The sequence below is a fragment of the Erpetoichthys calabaricus genome, chromosome 11 (genome assembly GCF_900747795.2).
Source record: "Erpetoichthys calabaricus chromosome 11, fErpCal1.3, whole genome shotgun sequence".
NCBI lineage: Eukaryota > Metazoa > Chordata > Cladistia > Polypteriformes > Polypteridae > Erpetoichthys > Erpetoichthys calabaricus.
The window spans coordinates 121,118,380-121,138,596 of record NC_041404.2 but is presented as its reverse complement, the minus strand read 5'-3'; the positions used below and the strand labels follow the sequence as shown (position 1 = coordinate 121,138,596).

The window sequence follows — 20,217 nt, the reverse complement described above, 5'->3', positions numbered from 1 at the left end:
TCCGACTGACGCTTACGAACGCTCTCGGCTGTTTGTTTACAATCGCACAAGCGGATACACGTGACCGCATTCGGGTCATAACGCAAGATGTTGGTCATAAATCAAAACAAAAATTTTGGTCGTAAATCAAGTTGTTTGCATGTCAGGCCAGTCGTATATTAAGGGTCGACTGTATTTCATCTTTATATCATGTTTTAAAATAAATGTTCCTACTCATAATTAGTGTTGCCTTCTATAAGCAGCCCCTTTAGATGAAAGTTCATGTTAATGTGCTTTAAAAGAGGTCAGTAATAAGCAGAATGAAAGAATTTTTTTTAAATTAGTATTTAATTTTAATCTTCTGTGCTGAGAGTTAATTATTGTCCTGTTGCTGGACATATTGTCAGCTTTTTCATTGTAATTATCAGGATTTTTAAAAAGTCAATTTTTGTGTTTTGTAGTAGGTTTTTTCTCTCTTTCCAATACTTTGACCAGGATAGTTCCCACCTCATTTCAATAATTTAACTTACAAAGCAAACATCAATTTTAAGTACTATTTTATACATTTAACACAAACCAACTTGTTTTTAAATTGCTTTTTAAATATTTTCAACAGGCTAAAAATAGAACTTTCTGCACTTCAGATTTAAGCAAATTTGAAATGTTGTCTTTAACGTACAGCTCTTGTAAAATAAATAAATACCTTGATGTTGCTCTCTGATCTACACACAAAGAAATTTGGTGAGGTTTTTATAATCAGTCGGTTTAGCTGATATAATCGGTAGATAATGTTATGAAGACGACAACTAATAATGATGATTCATTTGGGACATCAAAATCAGATGGTATCTAACATCCATCCATCCATTTTCCAACCCGCTGAATCCGAACACAGGGTCACGGGGGTCTGCTGGAGCCAATCCCAGCCAACACAGGGCACAAGGCAGGGAACCAATCCTGGGCAGGGTGCCAACCCACCGCAGGACACACACAAACACACCCACACACCAAGCACACACTAGGGCCAATTTAGAATCGCCAATCCACCTAACCTGCATGTCTTTGGACTGTGGGAGGAAACCGGAGCGCCCGGAGGAAACCCACGCAGACACGGGGAGAACATGCAAACTCCACGCAGAGAGGACCCGGGAAGCGAACCCGGGTCCCCAGGTCTCCCAACTGCGAGGCAGCAGCCCACCCACTGCGCCACCGTGCCGCCCTGGTATCTAACACTAACCTTAAAACTTTGTTATTTAATTTATTTGTGAAGTAGTTCTATACCACTACTAACATTGACCATGAAGTGCTATTCAGAAAACAAGCAGAACTTATTTTTTATCTAAACAAAGTGCCAACAAGCTAGCTACATTGTTAAAAAGATGACTCTCTTTACATGAAAGGGGAGGAGAACTGCTGCTGCTACTACTATGAATCACTAAATTTAGTCCAGCACAGTGTATATAAGGCAAGAGATAAAAAGATCTCAGGAATTTGAAATTGAAAAATAGTGTAATTCAGCAAGTAAATCAGAACAAAATACAACATAGTTATTTAAACGAAGGCCAAAATAGGCAAAAAATGTACTTATATAAATATAAAAAACAATAAATGAAAATGTGTCCACACAATATTGACATTCTCAATATTTAAACAAAAAGGTAAAATAAAATGTTTACTGTGTTTTCCACTCTGTGCTCCTGCTTAGCTTTAATGTATTGTAGTTACTGTAAGTGTATAGTTAAGTACTCCGCCTTTGTTATTTGTGAATTACCAACCACAAGGAAAACACAGGAAACAGCAACTAGTTTGCAAGTCATGCCATTCTTATATAGAAACAGGGGGCTCCGCCCCCTGCTCGCTTCGCTCGCCTACCTCCGGTGTTTTGAACCCGTGTCCGCTGGTCAGCCGTAGTTTCAGCCGCGCGTTGTAGGAGGTTGCGTTGTTTTGAACCTGTGTTTGCCCTGCTTCTGCGGTTTGAGACGTGCGTTGTAGGCGTATATCTGTCAGTTGAGCTTGTTCAGTTTGAACCCGTGCCTGTTTTGCCTCCGCAGTTTCAGACGGTGGATAGGAAGTAAAGAACGCATTGTATGGCAAATCACAAAGATTTATTGGAATATCTCTTTATGTACAGTATTTGTAGTAAAGATGGTTTGTTGTCCTTGAATGATTTTTTCTTGGTATTGGAGTATTTATAACTTTTAAGTTTAATGTCAGATGAACGCCGAACTCATGAGAAGGCTACATAAAGTTGTCCATGTCCAAATACGCGCTCAGAGAGGTATATACCAACTTTGTCCATGGTCTGTGCTTGGGATTTGTTGATTGTCATGGCAAATGCAGGTTTACTGGGAAACTGGCGTCGCCCAAGTGTAAATGGTATTTCAAGGGCCGAACTTGTAAGGTGAATTCTAGGAATTAAAACAGTATTGTCAGTATGTGATCCTGTAAGTATTTTTGCTTCAATAACATTGTTTGACATGGTGTTGATGACTAAATGTGTACCGCTGCATAAACCCTGTTTAGTATTAACGTTTTTTAATAGCATGACAATTGTTCCGATTTTAAGGTTAAGATTGTGTTGTGGCAATCCGGCTGGGTTAATAGTGTTCAGATATTGTAAAGGGAAATTAAGATGTTCAATGTCGTCTGCAGAATCAATTTTGTCAGTACTTAGAAAGAGGCGGCTTTCTCCAGGTAGTAATGCAATGACTTGGTTAATTATGTGATCCACATCAATATTCTTTGGACATAATTAAGCCCGTCGCGTTAACAGTGGTATGTGGTCTATTGTTTTGGAGGCGTGAGCGCAAGTACATTAGTTCTTCTTTGTTTAGCGTTAGTAACATGGATAATGGATTGCACTTTTTGTTAATACGTAACGTTTTCTGTGGTTGAATTGTTAAAAACGTATGACTGTAATGTGATGATTAAGTTATGCTATATAGTCTTCACGTGTGAGGATGCCGAACGTTTAATACGGAGTGTTCGTTTATTCTTATTGCCCATCAGGTGTTGTGCCTGTGTCTTGTGTGGTTGCACTGTAAATATTGTATCACTGTAATGTGATTCAAATATGTTGTGGAGTCCGTATTTGTGTGGTTTCTGTAGTATATCATGTTTTTGCTTGTGGGTTATTAGATGTGCGTGGATCATGCATGTGTAGTGTGTTTGCGTACTGTCTGGTGCTTTCCGTACTCCAATTGATTTGTGACCCTTTCTGGACTCCGTAGTCTGTCCCGTTTTGCTTTGGGGTGGCGTATCATGTCGGGTTTGATTTGTGAACCTTTCTCGACTCCGTATTCTGTCTCGTTTTACACTGGGTTTGGGCGCTGTAATCTCGGGCTTGATGGGTGACACCGTGTGGACTCCGTAGTCTGTCCCGTTTCACTATGGGTCGTTTGTGTGACTCCTCCTTTTTGTGTGCTATGGGCTTTGTGTGGCGCCTGCTTCTGACTCCTCTTTTTTGTGTGCTATGGGCGCGTTGTCTCATTCCTTATTTCTGTTAGTGGGGGGGGGATTTGTGTCTCATTTCTTATTTATGTTAGCATGTGTACTCCGTAGTCTGTCCCGTTTCACTCTGGGGCTTTATGTGGCGCTTGTGTCTGACTCCTTTTTTTTTTTGTGTGTTATGGGCGCGTTGCATAATTTCTTATGCGTTGCCTCATTTCTTATTTCTGTTAGTGGAGGGTGGCTTTTTCTGTGTAGGGGGCTTTGTGTCTCATTTCTTATTTATGTTAATGTGTGTACTCCGTAGTCTGTCCCGTTTCACTCTGGGGCGTGGGTGTGATTCCTCTTTTTTGTGTGCTATGGGCTTTGTGTGGCGCCTGCGCACTATGTCTTTTGCGTCCATGGGCAGGTCCCTGCGTCCATGTCCGGTTTACCATTCTCGTTGAGTAATATGGATAAGTAGCATTTATACAGTAAGTAAGACTTCATTTCCATAAAAAGGTAGTGCAATTGAGGCCTGTACAGGATATTTCTTTGATAGAATACAAATGCCACAGCTTGATACACTGAACCTAGAGGAACTGAATAGACGTCCAAGGCTTTCTGAAGTTCAAATCATTGTTAAATTCTTACAGAGATGAAAAGTGGCAGGCACAGGGACCTATCCATTAGAAGTATATAACAAGCTGGCTCTTCAATTAGCATTGTTAATGGTATCTTATGTTTAAGGAAGCTGAAGAAAAAATTATACTACCAGAAACACTACACCAGGTCTCTATCACTTTTTTCTTGAAAATAAATAAATAAAAAACTGTAGACTGTGCATCCTATTAACCTTTTTTAAAAAGTTAAAAGTGCACATCGCATTCTAAAGTAACACTTGAAATGGGATCATTTAATTACAATTTCTGAAAGTTAGTGGAACTTGACCATCGACAAGATCAAGCTGTTTTACATGTCAGATCAATCTATGCAAGGCTATAAGTTGTACATGGGACTGGAAAACGTTGGGCCTGTCTTCTGTCAGTCTTCCTCAATGTAGTGGCACATTGTTTTGATACAACTTTGTGTTGTTAGTGTAGCTAAGAGATCAGTTTTTTCTAAGAGCTTATCAGATGTGCATAATTGGGCTTTCAGCACTTGTATCATTTTGGCAAAATGGTTTTCTATCTGTTGATAGTAACTCTAGATAGAATATGGTCTCCTGCTTCAAGATAACTAAAAGCTGCTTAAGAGATTTGTTGTCAACCGTACTGATCAGTAACCACTCTGGCTTTTTATCATTGTATGCAATATTTGTATGATACCCTGTGACTGTTGTTCATTGGTTTTCCTGCCTAGTATAATATGGTATATTGCTGCAGTCTAATCTTGCAATCATATGCTTGTTTGGTATTTGGTAATGCATTTGTAGATTTGCAGTTTTTGTTATTTAAACATAATATTATACCTTTTTTGGCAGACTTTTCAACCCTTTTGTTACAAATGCACCCAAACTGAACTACATGTAGAATTCTTCATTTTTACAGAAGCTGTCTATTCTGCTTCTGGAATTAAAAGTAGCGGAAGTGTATAGTGAAAGTATTTCCTCTTATGGATCTAATTAAATGAACAACATATATCAGATTAAGTCGATATCAGTCACTGCAGTGCAGCAGAGTAGTTATATTTTCCATCCCAAACTTAAATTAGTCACTTGATAGATTACATTTTTCAGTTTGAACTCTTTAACTAGGTTAAACAGTGGTTAGTCATTAACATCCCAAATTTATGTACTTTATTTTACAGAAATAAACCTTACCGTCCTATTTTCAGAATTTGTAAGGATTCTCATGATTTACCATAACATAAAAACAAGAACCCTAAAGTATACATTATTTGTCCTTACACTCAGGTAGCACTCATATAGTCTGAAATTTTACAGTTATGTATTGTTCCCATCTTTTGTTCTTTAACATATAGATTAGGGTTAGTTCTTAATGAGAATAGCCATAATCCTTATAATACATTGTAATACTATGACTAAGCTCTGGCTTCCTCAAAAGGAGAAACTAGGTACTTGAATGGACAGTTGCTTACAGTAATACCATTTAAAATTGTTTATTTGTAAGTAAAACTTAGCTGTTATTCATACTAATATCGTACTAATGCTTGTTGTGTTGGTACACTTCAGTATCTGTGTAATATATGCCCAGTGGTGACAACACAATAACACTCTTGCCCAGAATGCCAAAGAAATTAATTTGATTTTTATTTTGATTAGTGCTTATTTGAGTTCTAAATTGCTTAAAAAAAAGTTAAATACTGCACAGTTCCTTAGTTTGGTTTCAAAGTTATACAGTCATATGAAAAAGTTTGGGAACCCCTCTTAATTCTTTGGATTTTTGTTTATCATTGGCTGAGCTTTCAAAGTAGCAACTTCCTTTTAATATATGACATGCCTTATGGAAACAGTAGTATTTCAGCAGTGACATTAAGTTTATTGGATTAACAGAAAATATGCAGTATGCATCATAACAAAATTAGACAGGTGCATACATTTGGGCACCCCAACAGAAATATTACAATTACCCTTTGCAAATATAACAGCCTCTAGACACCTCCTATAGCCTTTGATGAGTGTGTGGATTCTGGTTGGAGGTATTTTTGACCATTCTTCCATACAAAATCTCTCCAGTTCAGTTAAATTTGATGGCTGCCAAGCATGGACAGCCTGCTTCAAATCATCCCATAGATTTTTGATGATATTCAAGTCAGTGGACTGTGATGGCCATTCCAGAACATTGTACTTCTCCCTCTGCATGAATGCCTTTATAGATTTTGAACTGTGTTTTGGGTCATTGTCTTGTTGGAATATCCAACCTCTGCGTAACTTCAACTTTGTGACTGATGCTTGAAGATTATCCTGAAGAATTTGTTGATATTGGGTTGAATTCATCCAACTCTTAACTTTAACAAGGGCCCTAGTCCCTGAACTAGCCACACAGCCCCACAGCATGATGGAACCTCCACCAAATTTGACAGTAGGTAGCAGGTGTTTTTCTTGGAATGTGGAGTTCTTCTTCCGCCATGCAAAGTGCTTTTGGTTATGACCAAATAACTCCATTTTTGTCTTATTAGTCCAAAGCACTTTGTTCCAGAATGAATCTGGCTTGTCTAAATTAGCATTTGCATACAACAAGCGACTCTGCTTGTGGCGTGAGTGCAGAAAGGGCTTCTTTCTCATCACCTTGCCATACAGATGTTCTTTGTGCAAATTGCTCTGAATTGTAGAACGATATACAGATACACCATCTGCAGCAAGATGTTCTTGCAGGTCTTTGGAGGTGATCAGTGGGTTATCTGAAACCATTCTTATGCATGCCACTCCTGTATTTTTCTTGGCCTGCCAGACCTGGGTTTAACAGCAGCTGTGCCTGTGGCCTTCCATTTCCTGATTACATTCCTTACATTTGAAACGGACAGTTGAAACCTCTGAGATAGCTTTTTGTAGCCTTCCCCTAAATCATGATACTGAAGAATCTTTGATTTCAGATCTTTTGAGAGTTGCTTTGAGGATCCCATGCTGTCACTATTCAGAGGAGAGTCAAAGGGAAGCACGACTTGCAATTGACCACCTTAAATACCTTTTCTCATGATTGGACACACCTGTCTATGAAGTTCAAGGCTTAACTAGCTAATCCAAACAATTTGGTGTTGCAAGTAATCAGTATTGAGCAGTTACATGCATTCAAATCAGCAAAATTACAAGGGTACCCAAATTTTTCCACAGCCAGTTTTTCACATTTGATTTAATTTCATACAACTAAATACTGCTTCAGTAAAAATCTTTGTTTGGAAAACACCCCAGTACTCAGATGTTCCTAAGAAATGAAAGACATACCACTGTTATCTTTTTTGTTGAAAGTAGAGTAAATTATTATGCAGGCTGAGAGAGGTTCCCAAACTTTTTCATTTGACTGTATATGTGTTGTAAAATCAAATCAAGTCAAAGGTTTGGGGAATCTCCCATAAATTGTAGAGGAAAAAAAGGAACAGTTGAAAATGGAACTGACAAAAATAAAAGTGGAGGTGACATATATAGTTGGTTGCAGGAAGTGATGTCATGGATGAATAGCATTCTAGAACCGGAAGTGACATCAGGAATAGATGGGGTCTTAAGGGTTGGAACCGGAAGTGACATTGTTAGGTTGTAGATTCTTCAGTTGTTCTGCGGAGAAAGAGTTAGAGGGTAGCGCCAACACCTGGTTCGGCCAGTAACTGCATCTATTTGAGCCCATAAACTGTCTTCCAAACACACATGTGTGACACTGTCAACACTGAAAAATTGTATTGAATGTAACGTAATCTGTTTTACATATGCAGCAAATTCTTTAAGCACTTATGCATAGGGTGTCTTGCTGTTGGAACACTGCCACATTTCATAGATGTCTGTGTAGGTTGCAATAAACCCACAACTCAATCAAAAGAAATAAAAGTATTTATTCATACCCAAGTGTATTTTCTTTCAAAGAAATCATAGGATTCCATGTTGTCTACTCTTTCACTAGTAAAATATGCAGTTTGCACACGCGCAGGCTAAGGTGATCAGCACATCATGGCTGAGTGAATCTACTTTTATTAAAGATCCCACATATGCCATGCCACATGCAGTGAAAAATTTATTACATTGGATAGCTGAGTTTCAGACCTTTTCAGTAATGTACTAGGGGGCTTCGCTCGCCAACCCCTGGTGTTGGGAAACCCGAAATACATTGATGTATGTATGAGATATATTGGAGTGTAAAGGTGTAGATGACGAACAAAGGAAGTAAAGAACCCATAGCATGGCACATTAGAAAGATTTATTGGAATATTTCTTTATACACAACATTTGTAGTAAAGATGGTGTGTTGTCCTTGAATGAGTTTTCCTCGGTATGGAGTATCTATAACTTTAATGTCAGATGAACGCCGAACTCTTGAGAAGGCTACATAAAGTTGTCCATGTCCAAATACAGGCTCAGAGAGGTATATGCCAACTCTGTCCATGGTTTGTCCTTGGGATTTGTTGATTGTCATGGCAAATGCAGGTTTAATGGGAAATTGGCGTCGTTTAAGTGTAAAAGGTAATTCCAGGTCAGAACTTGTAAGGTCAACTCTAGGAATCAAAACAGTATTGTTAGAATGTGATCCTGTAAGAACTTTTGCTTCAATAACATTGTCTGTCATGGTGTTGATGACTAAACGTGTACCGTTGCATAAACCTTGTTTAGTATTAAGGTTTCTTAATAGCATGACTATTGTCCCGATTTTAAGGTTAAGATTGTGTTGTGGTAATCCGGCTGGGTTAATAGTGTTTAAATATTCTAAGGGGAAATTAAGATGCTCATTCTCGTCTTCAGAATCAACATTGTCAGTACTTAGAAAGAGGCGGCTTTCTCCAGGAAGTAACGCAATAACCTGGTTATTTATGCGATCAACGTCAATATTCTTTGGACATAATATAGCCCGTTGTGTTAATAGTGGTATCTGGTCTAATGTGATTGCTGTTCCAAACACCTCCGTCACTAAGTCGTTGCAGATAAAGGCTTGAGGGATCTGAATAATATCTGGGTGAAGTCCATATGTATTGGTAAGGTTTCCATCTCCTAGTTGCAATAACCTATTGGTATATTCTGGATCTGGACATCGCATGTTTTGTACCAAATGTATTGTCTCAAAGTAATGCCAATTGTCTGCGTATTTCAAACTGGACTGAACAATAGCCGAACGCATGGCATGTGGGACAATAGCTAAGCATTGTCGAAAATCTCCTCCTAATAACAGTACTTTTCCTCCAAATGGAATATTATTATTCATTAACGTTTGGAGAAGTTTATCAATGGTGTTGAGTAAATGACTGGATGCCATTGTACATTCGTCTAAAATCAACAGTTTTGCAAGACGGATTTCTTGTGCATTATTACTGTTCATTTTCATAGTTGATACCGATGTTTCCGTGATTGGGACTGTAAGTTTGAATAAGGAGTGACATGTGCGACCATTTATCAACAAATTAGCTGCTACTCTGGTTGTAGCTGATGCGATAATTAACTGTTGTTTTGCAGTAAAGAAATGTATAAGTGTTTCATAAAGGTATGTCTTTCTGCTTCCCCCAGGGCCGTCAAGAAAGTAGCATTTGGGTATCGGGCTGTCGTCTTCTGTGGCTAGAACAATCTTATTAAAAGCAGCAGATTGTAAGGTATTTAAACTGGAAATCATAGTTTGCGCAATATGTTGTTCTTCTTGCAGATTTATTGGTGTTGAATGTAGAGTTGGTAATGACGGTTTCAGACGCGCGTTGTAGGCGCCCACGTTTATTTTTTTTTATCCATGCGGGCTTGTTTTTGTAGCTCCGTTAGTTGAGCTGGATCGTTTTGGAGCCGTGACCGTGACTCCATTAGTTATCCGTTGTCTACCATTAGTAATATGGATAATTGCACTTACTGTTAATACGGAGCGTTTTCTGTGGTTGTACTGTTAATAATGCATCACTGTAATGTGATTCACATATGCTATATGGTTTGGACGTGTGAGGATGCTGTATGTTTAATACGGAGAGTTCGTTTATTCTTATTACCCGGACCATGCTGTGTAGTGTGGACGTTTAGTTCAGAAGCGCGTTGTAGGCGCCTGCGCCTTTCGTACTTTCTCGCGCCTTCTGTACTATCTTTGTGGACCTTTGCGGACTCCGTAGTGTCTTCCATTTAGTATCTTCCATATGACTCTGGGGTGCCTCTTTTCTGTGTGGCTGTGTCGTTAGTCGTTAGCTATGGGCGCGTTGTTGCTTCATGTCTTATTTACGTTAGTTGAGCTCTTTCGTTTTTGAGCCGTGACTCCTTCGTTCGCGGTGGATCAGACTTCGCTTACGGTTTATGAGACGCGCGCTGTAGGCGCCTGTGCACTATGTCTCCTGGGTCCATCGCCATGTACCTGCGTCCGTGCCTTCCGGTTTACCATTCTCGGTTAGTAATATGGATAATTGTCTATGATTGGTCACTTGTACAGTCAGAGGTTTACATACAATTTGTTAATATTTGGTAGTATTGCCTTTAAAATCTTTAACTTGAGCCAAACGTTTTGGGTAGCCTTCCACACGTTTCCTGCAATAAGTTGCTGGATTTTTGGCCCATTCCTCCAGACAGAATCTTTGTAACTGGGGCAGGTTCGTAGGTCTCCTTGCTCACATACGCTTTAGATAGATAGATAGATAGATAGATAGATAGATAGATAGATAGATAGATGGATTAATTTTCGATCGGATTGATGTCAGGGCTTTGTGATGGCCACTCTAATACCTTGACTTTGTTGTCCTTAAGCCATTTTGTCACAACTTTGGAGGTATTCTTGGGGTCATTGTCCATTTGGAATACCCATTTGCGATTGAGGTCCAACTTACTTACTGAGTTCTTGAGACGTTGCTTCAGTATATCTACATAATTTCCCATCTATTTTGTGACATGCATCAGTCCCTCCTGCAGCAAAGCACCCTGACAACATAATGCTCCCCACAACATGCTTGATGGTTGGGATGGTGTTCTTTGGCTTGCAAGCCTCACCTTTTTTCCTCCAAACATAATAATGGTCATTATGGCCAAACAGTTGGGTCTTGGATTCATCAGACAAGAGGACATTAGGTAAGAACTTTGTCCCCATGTGCCATTGCAAACTGCAGTCTGGCTTTTTTATGGCAGCTTTGGAGCAGTGTCTTCTTCCTTACTGAGCAGTCTTTCAGGTTATGTCGATATAGGACTTGTTTTACTGTGGATATAGATACTTGTCTACCTGTTTCCTCCAGCATCTTCACAAGATCCTTTGCTATTTTTCTGACTTTGAGTTGCATTTTTTGTGCCAAAGTACATTCTTCTCTAGGTAACAGAATGCATCTTCTTCCTGAATGGTATGATGGTCCCATGGTATTTATACTTGCGTATTATTGTTTGTGCAGATGAACGTCGAACCTTTACACATTTGCAAATTGTTTTCATGGATGAACCAGATTTGTGGAGGTCCAGTTTTTTTTTTCTGAGTTCCTGGCTAATTTCTTTTGATTTTCCCATTATGAGTTTGATGGTAGGCCTTAATATACATTCACATGTAGACTCCAGTTAGGCTAATTGTCTAATTGCATAAAGAAATGTATAAAATCTGTGGAGGGGTTATTAAATGAGTATTAAAGAATTTACCTTAAGGTTATGTAAACTTCTGACTTCAACTGTACTTGTCACTGCTATGTGTAAAAAGACAGAAAATATATTGCATATATGACAGCTGTTCTTTACGCATCATTACACTCAAGGATTCTGTGACACTGCATGAGGATTGTTTGGTTGATGTGCAATAAGACTTGAAGTTTGTACTAAGGAAATGTCGTCTTCTTCTTCAAGAAAAAATTTTATGTCCTAGAAAAGTCATAGTTTTAACCCTATTGAAAACGACACGTTTGCTTAAGGACTCAGTGCTGTGCTTGATTTATGAGTACTGCTTAGTATAACATTGAAGCGTTGCAGTGTGCAATTTTACATGTCAATGGGTTCAATTACCATACCCAGATGCTGTCTGCTGCATGTTCTCACTATGTTAGTTTTCTGAGCAGTGCTCTTCCAGTTTCAACTTTTCTGTGTACCCACTTGAAGTTTTACATGAGCGTTGCCAGGAAAGGCATTTCCGAATCTCCTTAACCCTGCATTGGAAGAAGCTGGCATGAGAATATTTGTATGTATTAGTGAAATGTAAGAAGAAAGCAACAACAACGACAACAAAAAAAAAACACTCAACTTTTGTGGAGCAACTGCAACAGACAGCAGCAGAAGATGGGTGAATTGCAGCACAAAAACTCCAATCTGTTGTATAAAATGTAAGGTTTCTCTTTGTCTAGTGGTGTTTAAAGGACTGGCATGAAAAATAATTTTGAAAAGAAAGATTTGGTTGAGTACATAATTATGCATACATCATTACACATTGTGTTCTTGGGGCTTCAGAGTTATATCTAGTGTGTGTATTATATAACTGCAAAAGACTAAATGTTTTCAAAAAGTCTTACAGTGCAATCTTTCCAAATGCTTTGTACCAAAAAGTGTAACTTAGGAATGCTATGGTATGTGGCATTAAACTTGGTAAAGTCACTTAAAATTTTTTAATTTTTTTAGAGAAATCATTAAAGCACAAAAATATTTTTCTATTTTATTTGATTGATATTGGTTTAAACGTAAGTTTTTATTATATAAACACTTTCTTTTAAAGGTTTGGGTGTTGTACTTTCTACTTTTCAGCCATTTACAGCTCATAATAAGTAGAATGATAGCCATTTATTTTTGGGTTTGACATTTAGGCACAGTAATGCCAAAAACCACTTATGCAGAAAGGATTAAAATGATGAAGGCTACAGTCTTTGGTAGTAAAACTTGCATCAAGTGGTTTAATAATGTGTTGCCATAATAATCCCAATCTTAAACAGATTAAACTGAGTGAGTGAGTGAATTAATGAATATGTAGGGGTGCGCATGTGTTTGTTTCTGTGTGTGTGTGTGACTGTGAAACCTGCACTTGTACTTTCTAGGGATGATTTAGTTACAAATGAAACTTTACACATTCTTAATTACTTGAGTCAGAAGGATGCAGAATCAACTGATGTTACTGATCTTAACATGCTTGTCTTATATTACACAGTAATAATAGCCTTTCCCCAGTTGGTGTGCTTCTTTCTTTTGTATCTGACTTCATGGTGTCATCTCTGTAGTTCTATTCCAGGCATACTTCGTTCTTGTAATTGTAGAAACAGTTTTGGAATCTCTCAACAATAGGTTAAACAAAAAAAGAAGACTTCATTAATCTTTAATCAGAAGTCAAGTCAGTTTCTGTCTTCTTACATATAATAAAATTTAAAGGTGTCATCTTCAGAGCTGCTCACTTGGAGAGGGGTGGAGACCAACCTTCAAGAAGGATCTGAAAGACAGAAGCACTCCAGCCAAGGAAAGACTTGCTGCATTAGAGAAACAATCACAACAAATCAAGGCATTTTTGGGTAGAACCATTTGACTAAACAGCTCCATTAATACTGTTTTCAACATTTTCTTCTCTCCTCAGATTTTGCCTCGATTCAGCTAAACAAACGCGGCAGAAAGTAGCTGTGAATTGGTCCAACTTCAGCCTCAAGAAAGTTGCCTGAAATGCAGCTCCTCGTGCACAAGACTATTGGTACTCCTCTCTTCTATAGAGTTCCTACGCAGTGACCTGATTGAAGACAGACCTTCTGTCGGCACTTAATTTGCCCTAAACAAGAGCTTCTACTCCACATGTTTCCCACATTTAACGTGTACACCGCCTTGAAACCTGGACATGCTTGCCTGTTATGGTTGAGCTTTAAGGACTTGAGTATTTATGGCCAGTTTCTTCACTATTCTCTACATTCATGTTTTTCGTCCTCCAGTTTGGTTAATGGGAATGCAATGACTGACCTAGTATTCATTGGTGAAGCCTGTTCTTTGATCAGTAGCTTACTGTTATTGTTTAAAATATCTAATTGACTGTCCTTCAGAGGTGGGAGCAGGAGCATGCTGATGCCCTTCATTTTAATGCTGAATTCATGTTTTTTTTATCTTCTCTGTACAAAATATTGAAAAGATTGCTATACTTGGGTGTTAATAGTATAGTTTTTTTAATTTATTTTTTCTTTTTGTTCCTAGTCTATAAAAGACAGAAGCACACATTTCTTAAAACTTTGTTTTTCCCATGTTTCAGGCATCATTATTTTGTGTTTTTTATTCAGTCTAATTTAAAATTGAGTATTTTTTAAATTTAAAGTGTTTAGTTTTATGGAAGAAAGAAAATATTTAAACTTGCCCAATGAATATCCATACATAGTTTTGTTTTGAATATGTTTTCCCAGGTGGAGGTTTTAGCCTCTCATGTAGGTGTCATAAAAAACACTTTTTGTTCAGGTGGTTCCACTGGAACCATCTTTGCTTGATGTGACTTTATATCTGCACCTGTGTGGATTACTTTTTAGTTTGGTTTCCACTTCTTTTAAGAATAGGCTTACCTGCACAAGTACTTGGAATAGTTCTGATTTTATGGAATTTGAGCCTCCCTACCAAATCATGATACACTCTTGATTAGCTCCATTTTAGTGTTGGAAGGCACGTCCTTGTTTCTTGTGCCAGGGCATTTCTTTTCCTCCTTTACTTTTTCTTTTTCAGCACCTTTAAGTCTATTTTATTAGGATGTGGGAACTGAAAAAGAACATATAATTATTTTAAATATTCAAAAATAAAAATTGTATTGATTTGTATTTTTAAAAAAGCAATTTTTTTCTGCTAGGAAACATTACTTTGGAAATTACCCCATAATAATAATTCAAGTACACATCCATGTTTTGGCAGGAAAATGTAAACATTTTTATCAATTAGTACTTTTAAAGTTAGCATTGCTTGTCTTCACTGACCTTTGTTTTTTTTTTTTTTTTTTTTTTTTTTTTAAACCACAATTCTTTGCATTTTTCCTTAGCTTGAACAGTACAGACATGCCACCTATTGTACTGCATATTGCAGCCTCATAAACTTGTAGACATACGGTGCTGTTCTCTCTTCAATTTGCACAGGACATGCAGATGAATTCTCATCTTCTTTTTTTGTCCTGTGCTGCTATTTATACCACAGCTATGTAATGTCAGCGTTTTTGTCTGAAAACAAAGCTGTGGGGTTTAATTTTCTTATTTTTATTTTTTCAAACTGACAGAGCTGTCCAGAATGGTACGTATTTCAGTTAGATATTGTGTACAGGCTTCTGCATCTGCTCCTCTTTCTGACATAGCTATGAGATGCCAGCCCAGTCTCCTCTTGACAGTTGTTTTCAGAGAACAGTGCTTACTGATGCTTACGTGAATGAAATGGTGTACCTTTCTTGTTTTGTGTTTCATATTTTACAAAGTTTCTGGTGCTATCCAGGTTATAGTCAACTACAAGACAATATCTTAAGGTTTGGAATGTAGATTTATACTGTACCATTAAGAGCCAAGTGTATGTTGGCTTCTCTGTTTTTTTATTATTATTCACTTTTGATACTGTGAAAAATCTTTCATTCTGAAAGATTAAAAAATACAGTTTTGACAAAAGCTAAATAACTGTGTCTCTTTTCTTGTCTTTTCTACTACTTCATTTTTGAAGCACACTTGCAATAAACAGTGGTTTCAAGTTAAGCATTTACAAGTCTGCAGCTAAAGGTTAATGAACCTCATTCTTCTTTGTTAAGACAGTCCAATGAGTGTTTAGCATAAAATGTGTGTTTTTTTTTTGCCTGTAAACCTGTTTCATTTACTGCAAGCTACTATTATGATGTTAATTCTTACTAAAATGACTGGGACAGAGAGCAGTTATGCTTGAGTAAAGATGGATTCTGTAGCTGTTAACATAACACCAGTTCATGTTTGATCTGATTTTAACAGTTCAGTGCATGCTTTTCTCTTGTCCAGTTCAACGTCAATTGGAGGCTTCTTACCAGTTCCTTTTAGAGTTGTCTTTGTTGATGTGGCACACAGTTATTTTTGGCTAGGATGAGGAACAGAACTGGTATATCCCAAAAGGCAGAAAAATATCAATACTTCCTTTTCATCTATAGTTTATGCCACTTCTTCAAAATTTGATCTGTCTTCTTACATCTTCCAGGGCTCCACTGAAATTAATAATCAATATGTACATTTGAAATAATGACAGTACGAAACATTCTGCACTGACTAGACAAAACTTCTTATGAAATTGTATTTTTGTATCATAGAATATAAATTTGCCATTACACTATGTGTGAAGTAAATTGGTAGACTAAAAAAAAAAAAATAAACCATTGAGAGATTTATTTATAAGATCAAATTTGTACACTAATAGCACTGCTACCATACATCATTAATACATCTGATTCTCAGTTTCAGTCTACATTTGATTGTCAGTCAGTTGAGTGTTTCATTATTCTTGAGGTTTCATCCCGTAATTATTATTGAAGCACAATAAGTTTTAAGTATAGCTTAGTTTACAGCAGATGCCTGACAAAATCAAAAAATACCTATAGAAATTATCCTAACAGGGTGTTGGTTCATCTTGACCCATCAGGGCACTTTCAATACAACTTGCCATGGATTCTGGAACAATATTAGAGTGTCTTTCATTGGAAATGTATATTTAATGTTTTCGAGATGGAGGTGGATGGCTTTCTCAGACACTGCTACAAGATCTCCTATAAGTTCTCAACTGGACTTAAATCTGTTAGCTGGGTATCTGTGGTTTACGATGTAAATCAGTGAAATATATTCATACTGACCAAAGGTTATAAATTGCAGCATTGCCTTGGAAGATTACACTGAAAACAGGATGGAACAGGTTTGACATAAGATGAACACAATCACTTACACTTACTTGTATTTATTGGTATTCACCATACGTTTTAGGTAAAAGTGTGAACCTGCTGAATGCTAACAAAACACTTTGAATGCTATGACATAGCCATTGGAATCTGCTTACTGAGAATACAGTGAATAATGGGTCCTCTGAGTAGGTCAATTTTTTTGCACTACCCAATCAACTCTTACTATGTTCTTTGCACCACTTCACTAACAAAAGTATATTTGTGTATGTATTAAGGGGTTTATACACCTAAAAAATCACTCTCTCATTCTTCAGTTTTTGACAAACTATGATTATGCAGCTGGTTCATATGCTCCTTTGGAGTATTTTCCTTTTTTTAAGACATGCACATTAAAATCATTAGATCCCTCTTTAGTAACAATTAGGGATACTAAGGCAAGGAAATATGGCACTGAAGAACGGATGTATTTAACTTTCTTTTAAATGCCTCTTTCACTCCCATATTCTAACAGCTGAAGTAAGCCTATAGAACAGAACACTTACCTTTCAGATGGGTCTTTTATCATTGTACATGTTTAATACCCAAAGAATAACACATTTGTTCTAAAAATTATCACCTCATAAGTAAAGTTTTTTTGCGAAATATCTCTGCCCATAATCATCAAGTTAACTTCCTGCAACCTTGCATCTATATATATATAAAATCCCTATGTGCATCCAGGTGTCCGTGTGTGGGTGTCTTCTGGTGAAGTGCGCATGCGCGGGGCACGGTGCGATGCGCGATATTACTGTCAGAGAATGTTAGAGGCGTTTTACGGAAATACAAACCAGTATTACTGCGAGAGGAAATTAAAGGTACACAATACAGTGACGCATATTACAGCCACATACAAGCCAGTATTACTGTCAGAGGAGATTAAAGGCATATTACCGACGCGCGTGCCTGTATTACCGCCAGAGAAAATTAAAGGTATATTACGGACGTACAAGCCAGCGGACGTACAAGACGGTATCCTTCAATAAGGGCGTGCACAGGCATCCTTCAATAAGGGTGCACACAAAAAGGTGAGCCTCAAAAGGGCGACCTCAATTGGGCGCAGCGAATAAAGGTGCACGTAAATAAAGATCTGCACTTTTGTTGCTCTTCACATATTCCAGAGCCATTTGAACTAAATTATCTACGAACGCCTTTATTCGCCGCGCTCAATTGAGGTCGCCCTTTTGAAGCTCGCCTTTTTGTGCTCACCCTTATTGAATAGAGCCGTACAAGACAGTATTACTGTCACAGAAAATTAAAGACACACAATACACGGCGGCAGCCCATGAAGAACGGTCAGCTCAGCAAGTTAACATCAACAAAAGAAAGGCTGAAAGAAAGAAAAATACGACCAACAAAAAGAATGAGGTCAAAGTCCCTTGCCATTTAGACTGTTCCTACTAATGTTTATGCACTACTGTTCTAGCGCCCGTTATTGTAACGGGCTAAATGACTATTTATAAACATCATTCTTCTTAATCTAGCTTAAACATGTGTTAACCTGAAAATACTCCATTAGCCTTCTTATTTTGTTTATGCCTAAGCAATCTGTCTATATAAAATGCTAAATATTGTGTATGTATGTCACATGAATGACATTAGGAGGAAGCATTAAACATTCTGAACTGGCAATTAAGACAAGTTAAGTAAACTGCATCATCATTTTTTTAGTACTTTAATTCTTCTCTAACTCAGTCTAACCATTTATGCTATCTTTTCAAATATCATCATATCCTCATGGCACACCTGTTAGTTTTCACATCTGTCTACACTATGTTTACACATTTGGTCAAGTTCCACAGTTGCTCGACTGTTTTGAATTGGTACATGATTATCATAGATAAGAAATTGGCAAGTTTAAACTTTCATCTACAGTTGCCCCCCTAGCTAATGACATTTTTCTTTCTGACTTCCCATGATACCTGTTGAATTAACTGTAACTAGCAGAAGGAGTGGCTGGTTCTACTCCACCTTTTTATACAAGACTGTGTTAATTCTTTAATTATCTAAATCATAATTTCTTAAACTATGGGTCTCAACCCACAATGGGTTGCAGGTTGTCTACTTTAGGGTCATGCAGAGTCATGACTTATAATTTTATTCTACAGGAAGGGGTTGTGTACAATTTGTGTAGTGTCTCTCAATGTGTTTAAGCAATCAACCTTGCTCCACTACAGTGGTTGACAGGATTTTTCCTTCCTGGGATTGCTGTCAGTGGTTCTCCACTGACAGCAGGTCTTGAAGGCAATAGGAAAGGTAAGATTGGGTCACAAGAGAAATAAAGTTTAAGGAACACTGGTCTAAATAACTACACTTTGTAAAAGCATTACCTATCCATATAAACTGTTTTCCCATAACAGAAATCTGCTTCTGATCATAGGTTTTCTGCTGAAAAGGAACAAAGATTGACAAACATTTGGCACTTAAAACATTGTATGGGTTCTGTCCTGTCTGTCATCACATGTAGGTTTAAGAACTTCACAGGCTATAATGTACACATGACATGGCTAAAAATGAGCACAATGGGTAGTTAAGCCTACATCTAAAAAAGACATCAAAAAAGTGAATACGTACTAAGTAATAATAATTTGAAACATTTTATTAATATATTTCAGCCACATTCTATCACTGATATCAGAAAGTTGAATAATTGTTATAAACAAATGACAAAAATATAGTAAATTTTATTTCAATGAAATTTAATGGATGTGAGAAACCCTTCAGGTAAAACAAAGTGAAGGCTTGAAGTAGAAATTGTGTTGTGAGGCAAACAAGACTGATTATTACAGAACTTTTATTTAGACTATGTCTAAAAATGTAAATATATATGTGGCTGCTGAAGTGTAACAAAAGATCACTCCACCTTTTTGCCTATGTGTCCACTTGGAAGCACTTTAGCATAAAAAAATTAGCAATGTCTACATTTTTGCCAACTAATTATTATTCTATAACATCTCAATAACCTACAGATATAAACTACAGAAATAATTTACTCTAAACAAAAGTTTGAATAAAAAAGTTAAACAACCACTCATTGGAAAATCAAGTAGTTTTCATTAAGGAAAAGTCTGATGCCTGTTTTCTTATTGAAACATTTTGTAAAGATGCAGGCAACATTTGTGCCATCACCAGTTAACTTTACCTTTTTCTATAAATTGTCCAGTTTGCTAAATAAGTCAACTGAAAGTAATTTTCAATGATTAATATCAAGACATTTAAAGTTTAGTCAAGTATAGATTTTCGGTTGATATTCCTTATTCTGGTTCAAGTTTATTATTGTGTACACAGCATAAGGAAATTCTTTCTTACGTGTTTTATTTTACTTTATTCCTGTCCTACAAAAAAAAAAAAAAAAACATAAAAAGCCCCTAAATCTTGCCAC

General features: G+C 37.2%; 1 protein-coding gene across 1 annotated transcript in view; it reads left to right on the top strand.

Moving 5' to 3' along the window:
• fam193b (family with sequence similarity 193 member B) overlaps positions 1–14,358 on the top strand; it is a 126,803-nt gene extending 112,445 nt beyond the window's left edge. The window contains exon 10 of the mRNA XM_028813733.2: positions 13,533–14,358. Within this exon, the coding sequence (XP_028669566.1) occupies positions 13,533–13,614 (82 nt within the window). The 3' untranslated portion in view covers positions 13,615–14,358. The remainder of the gene's footprint in view (positions 1–13,532) is intronic.
• The last annotated feature ends 5,859 nt before the right edge of the window (positions 14,359–20,217 follow it).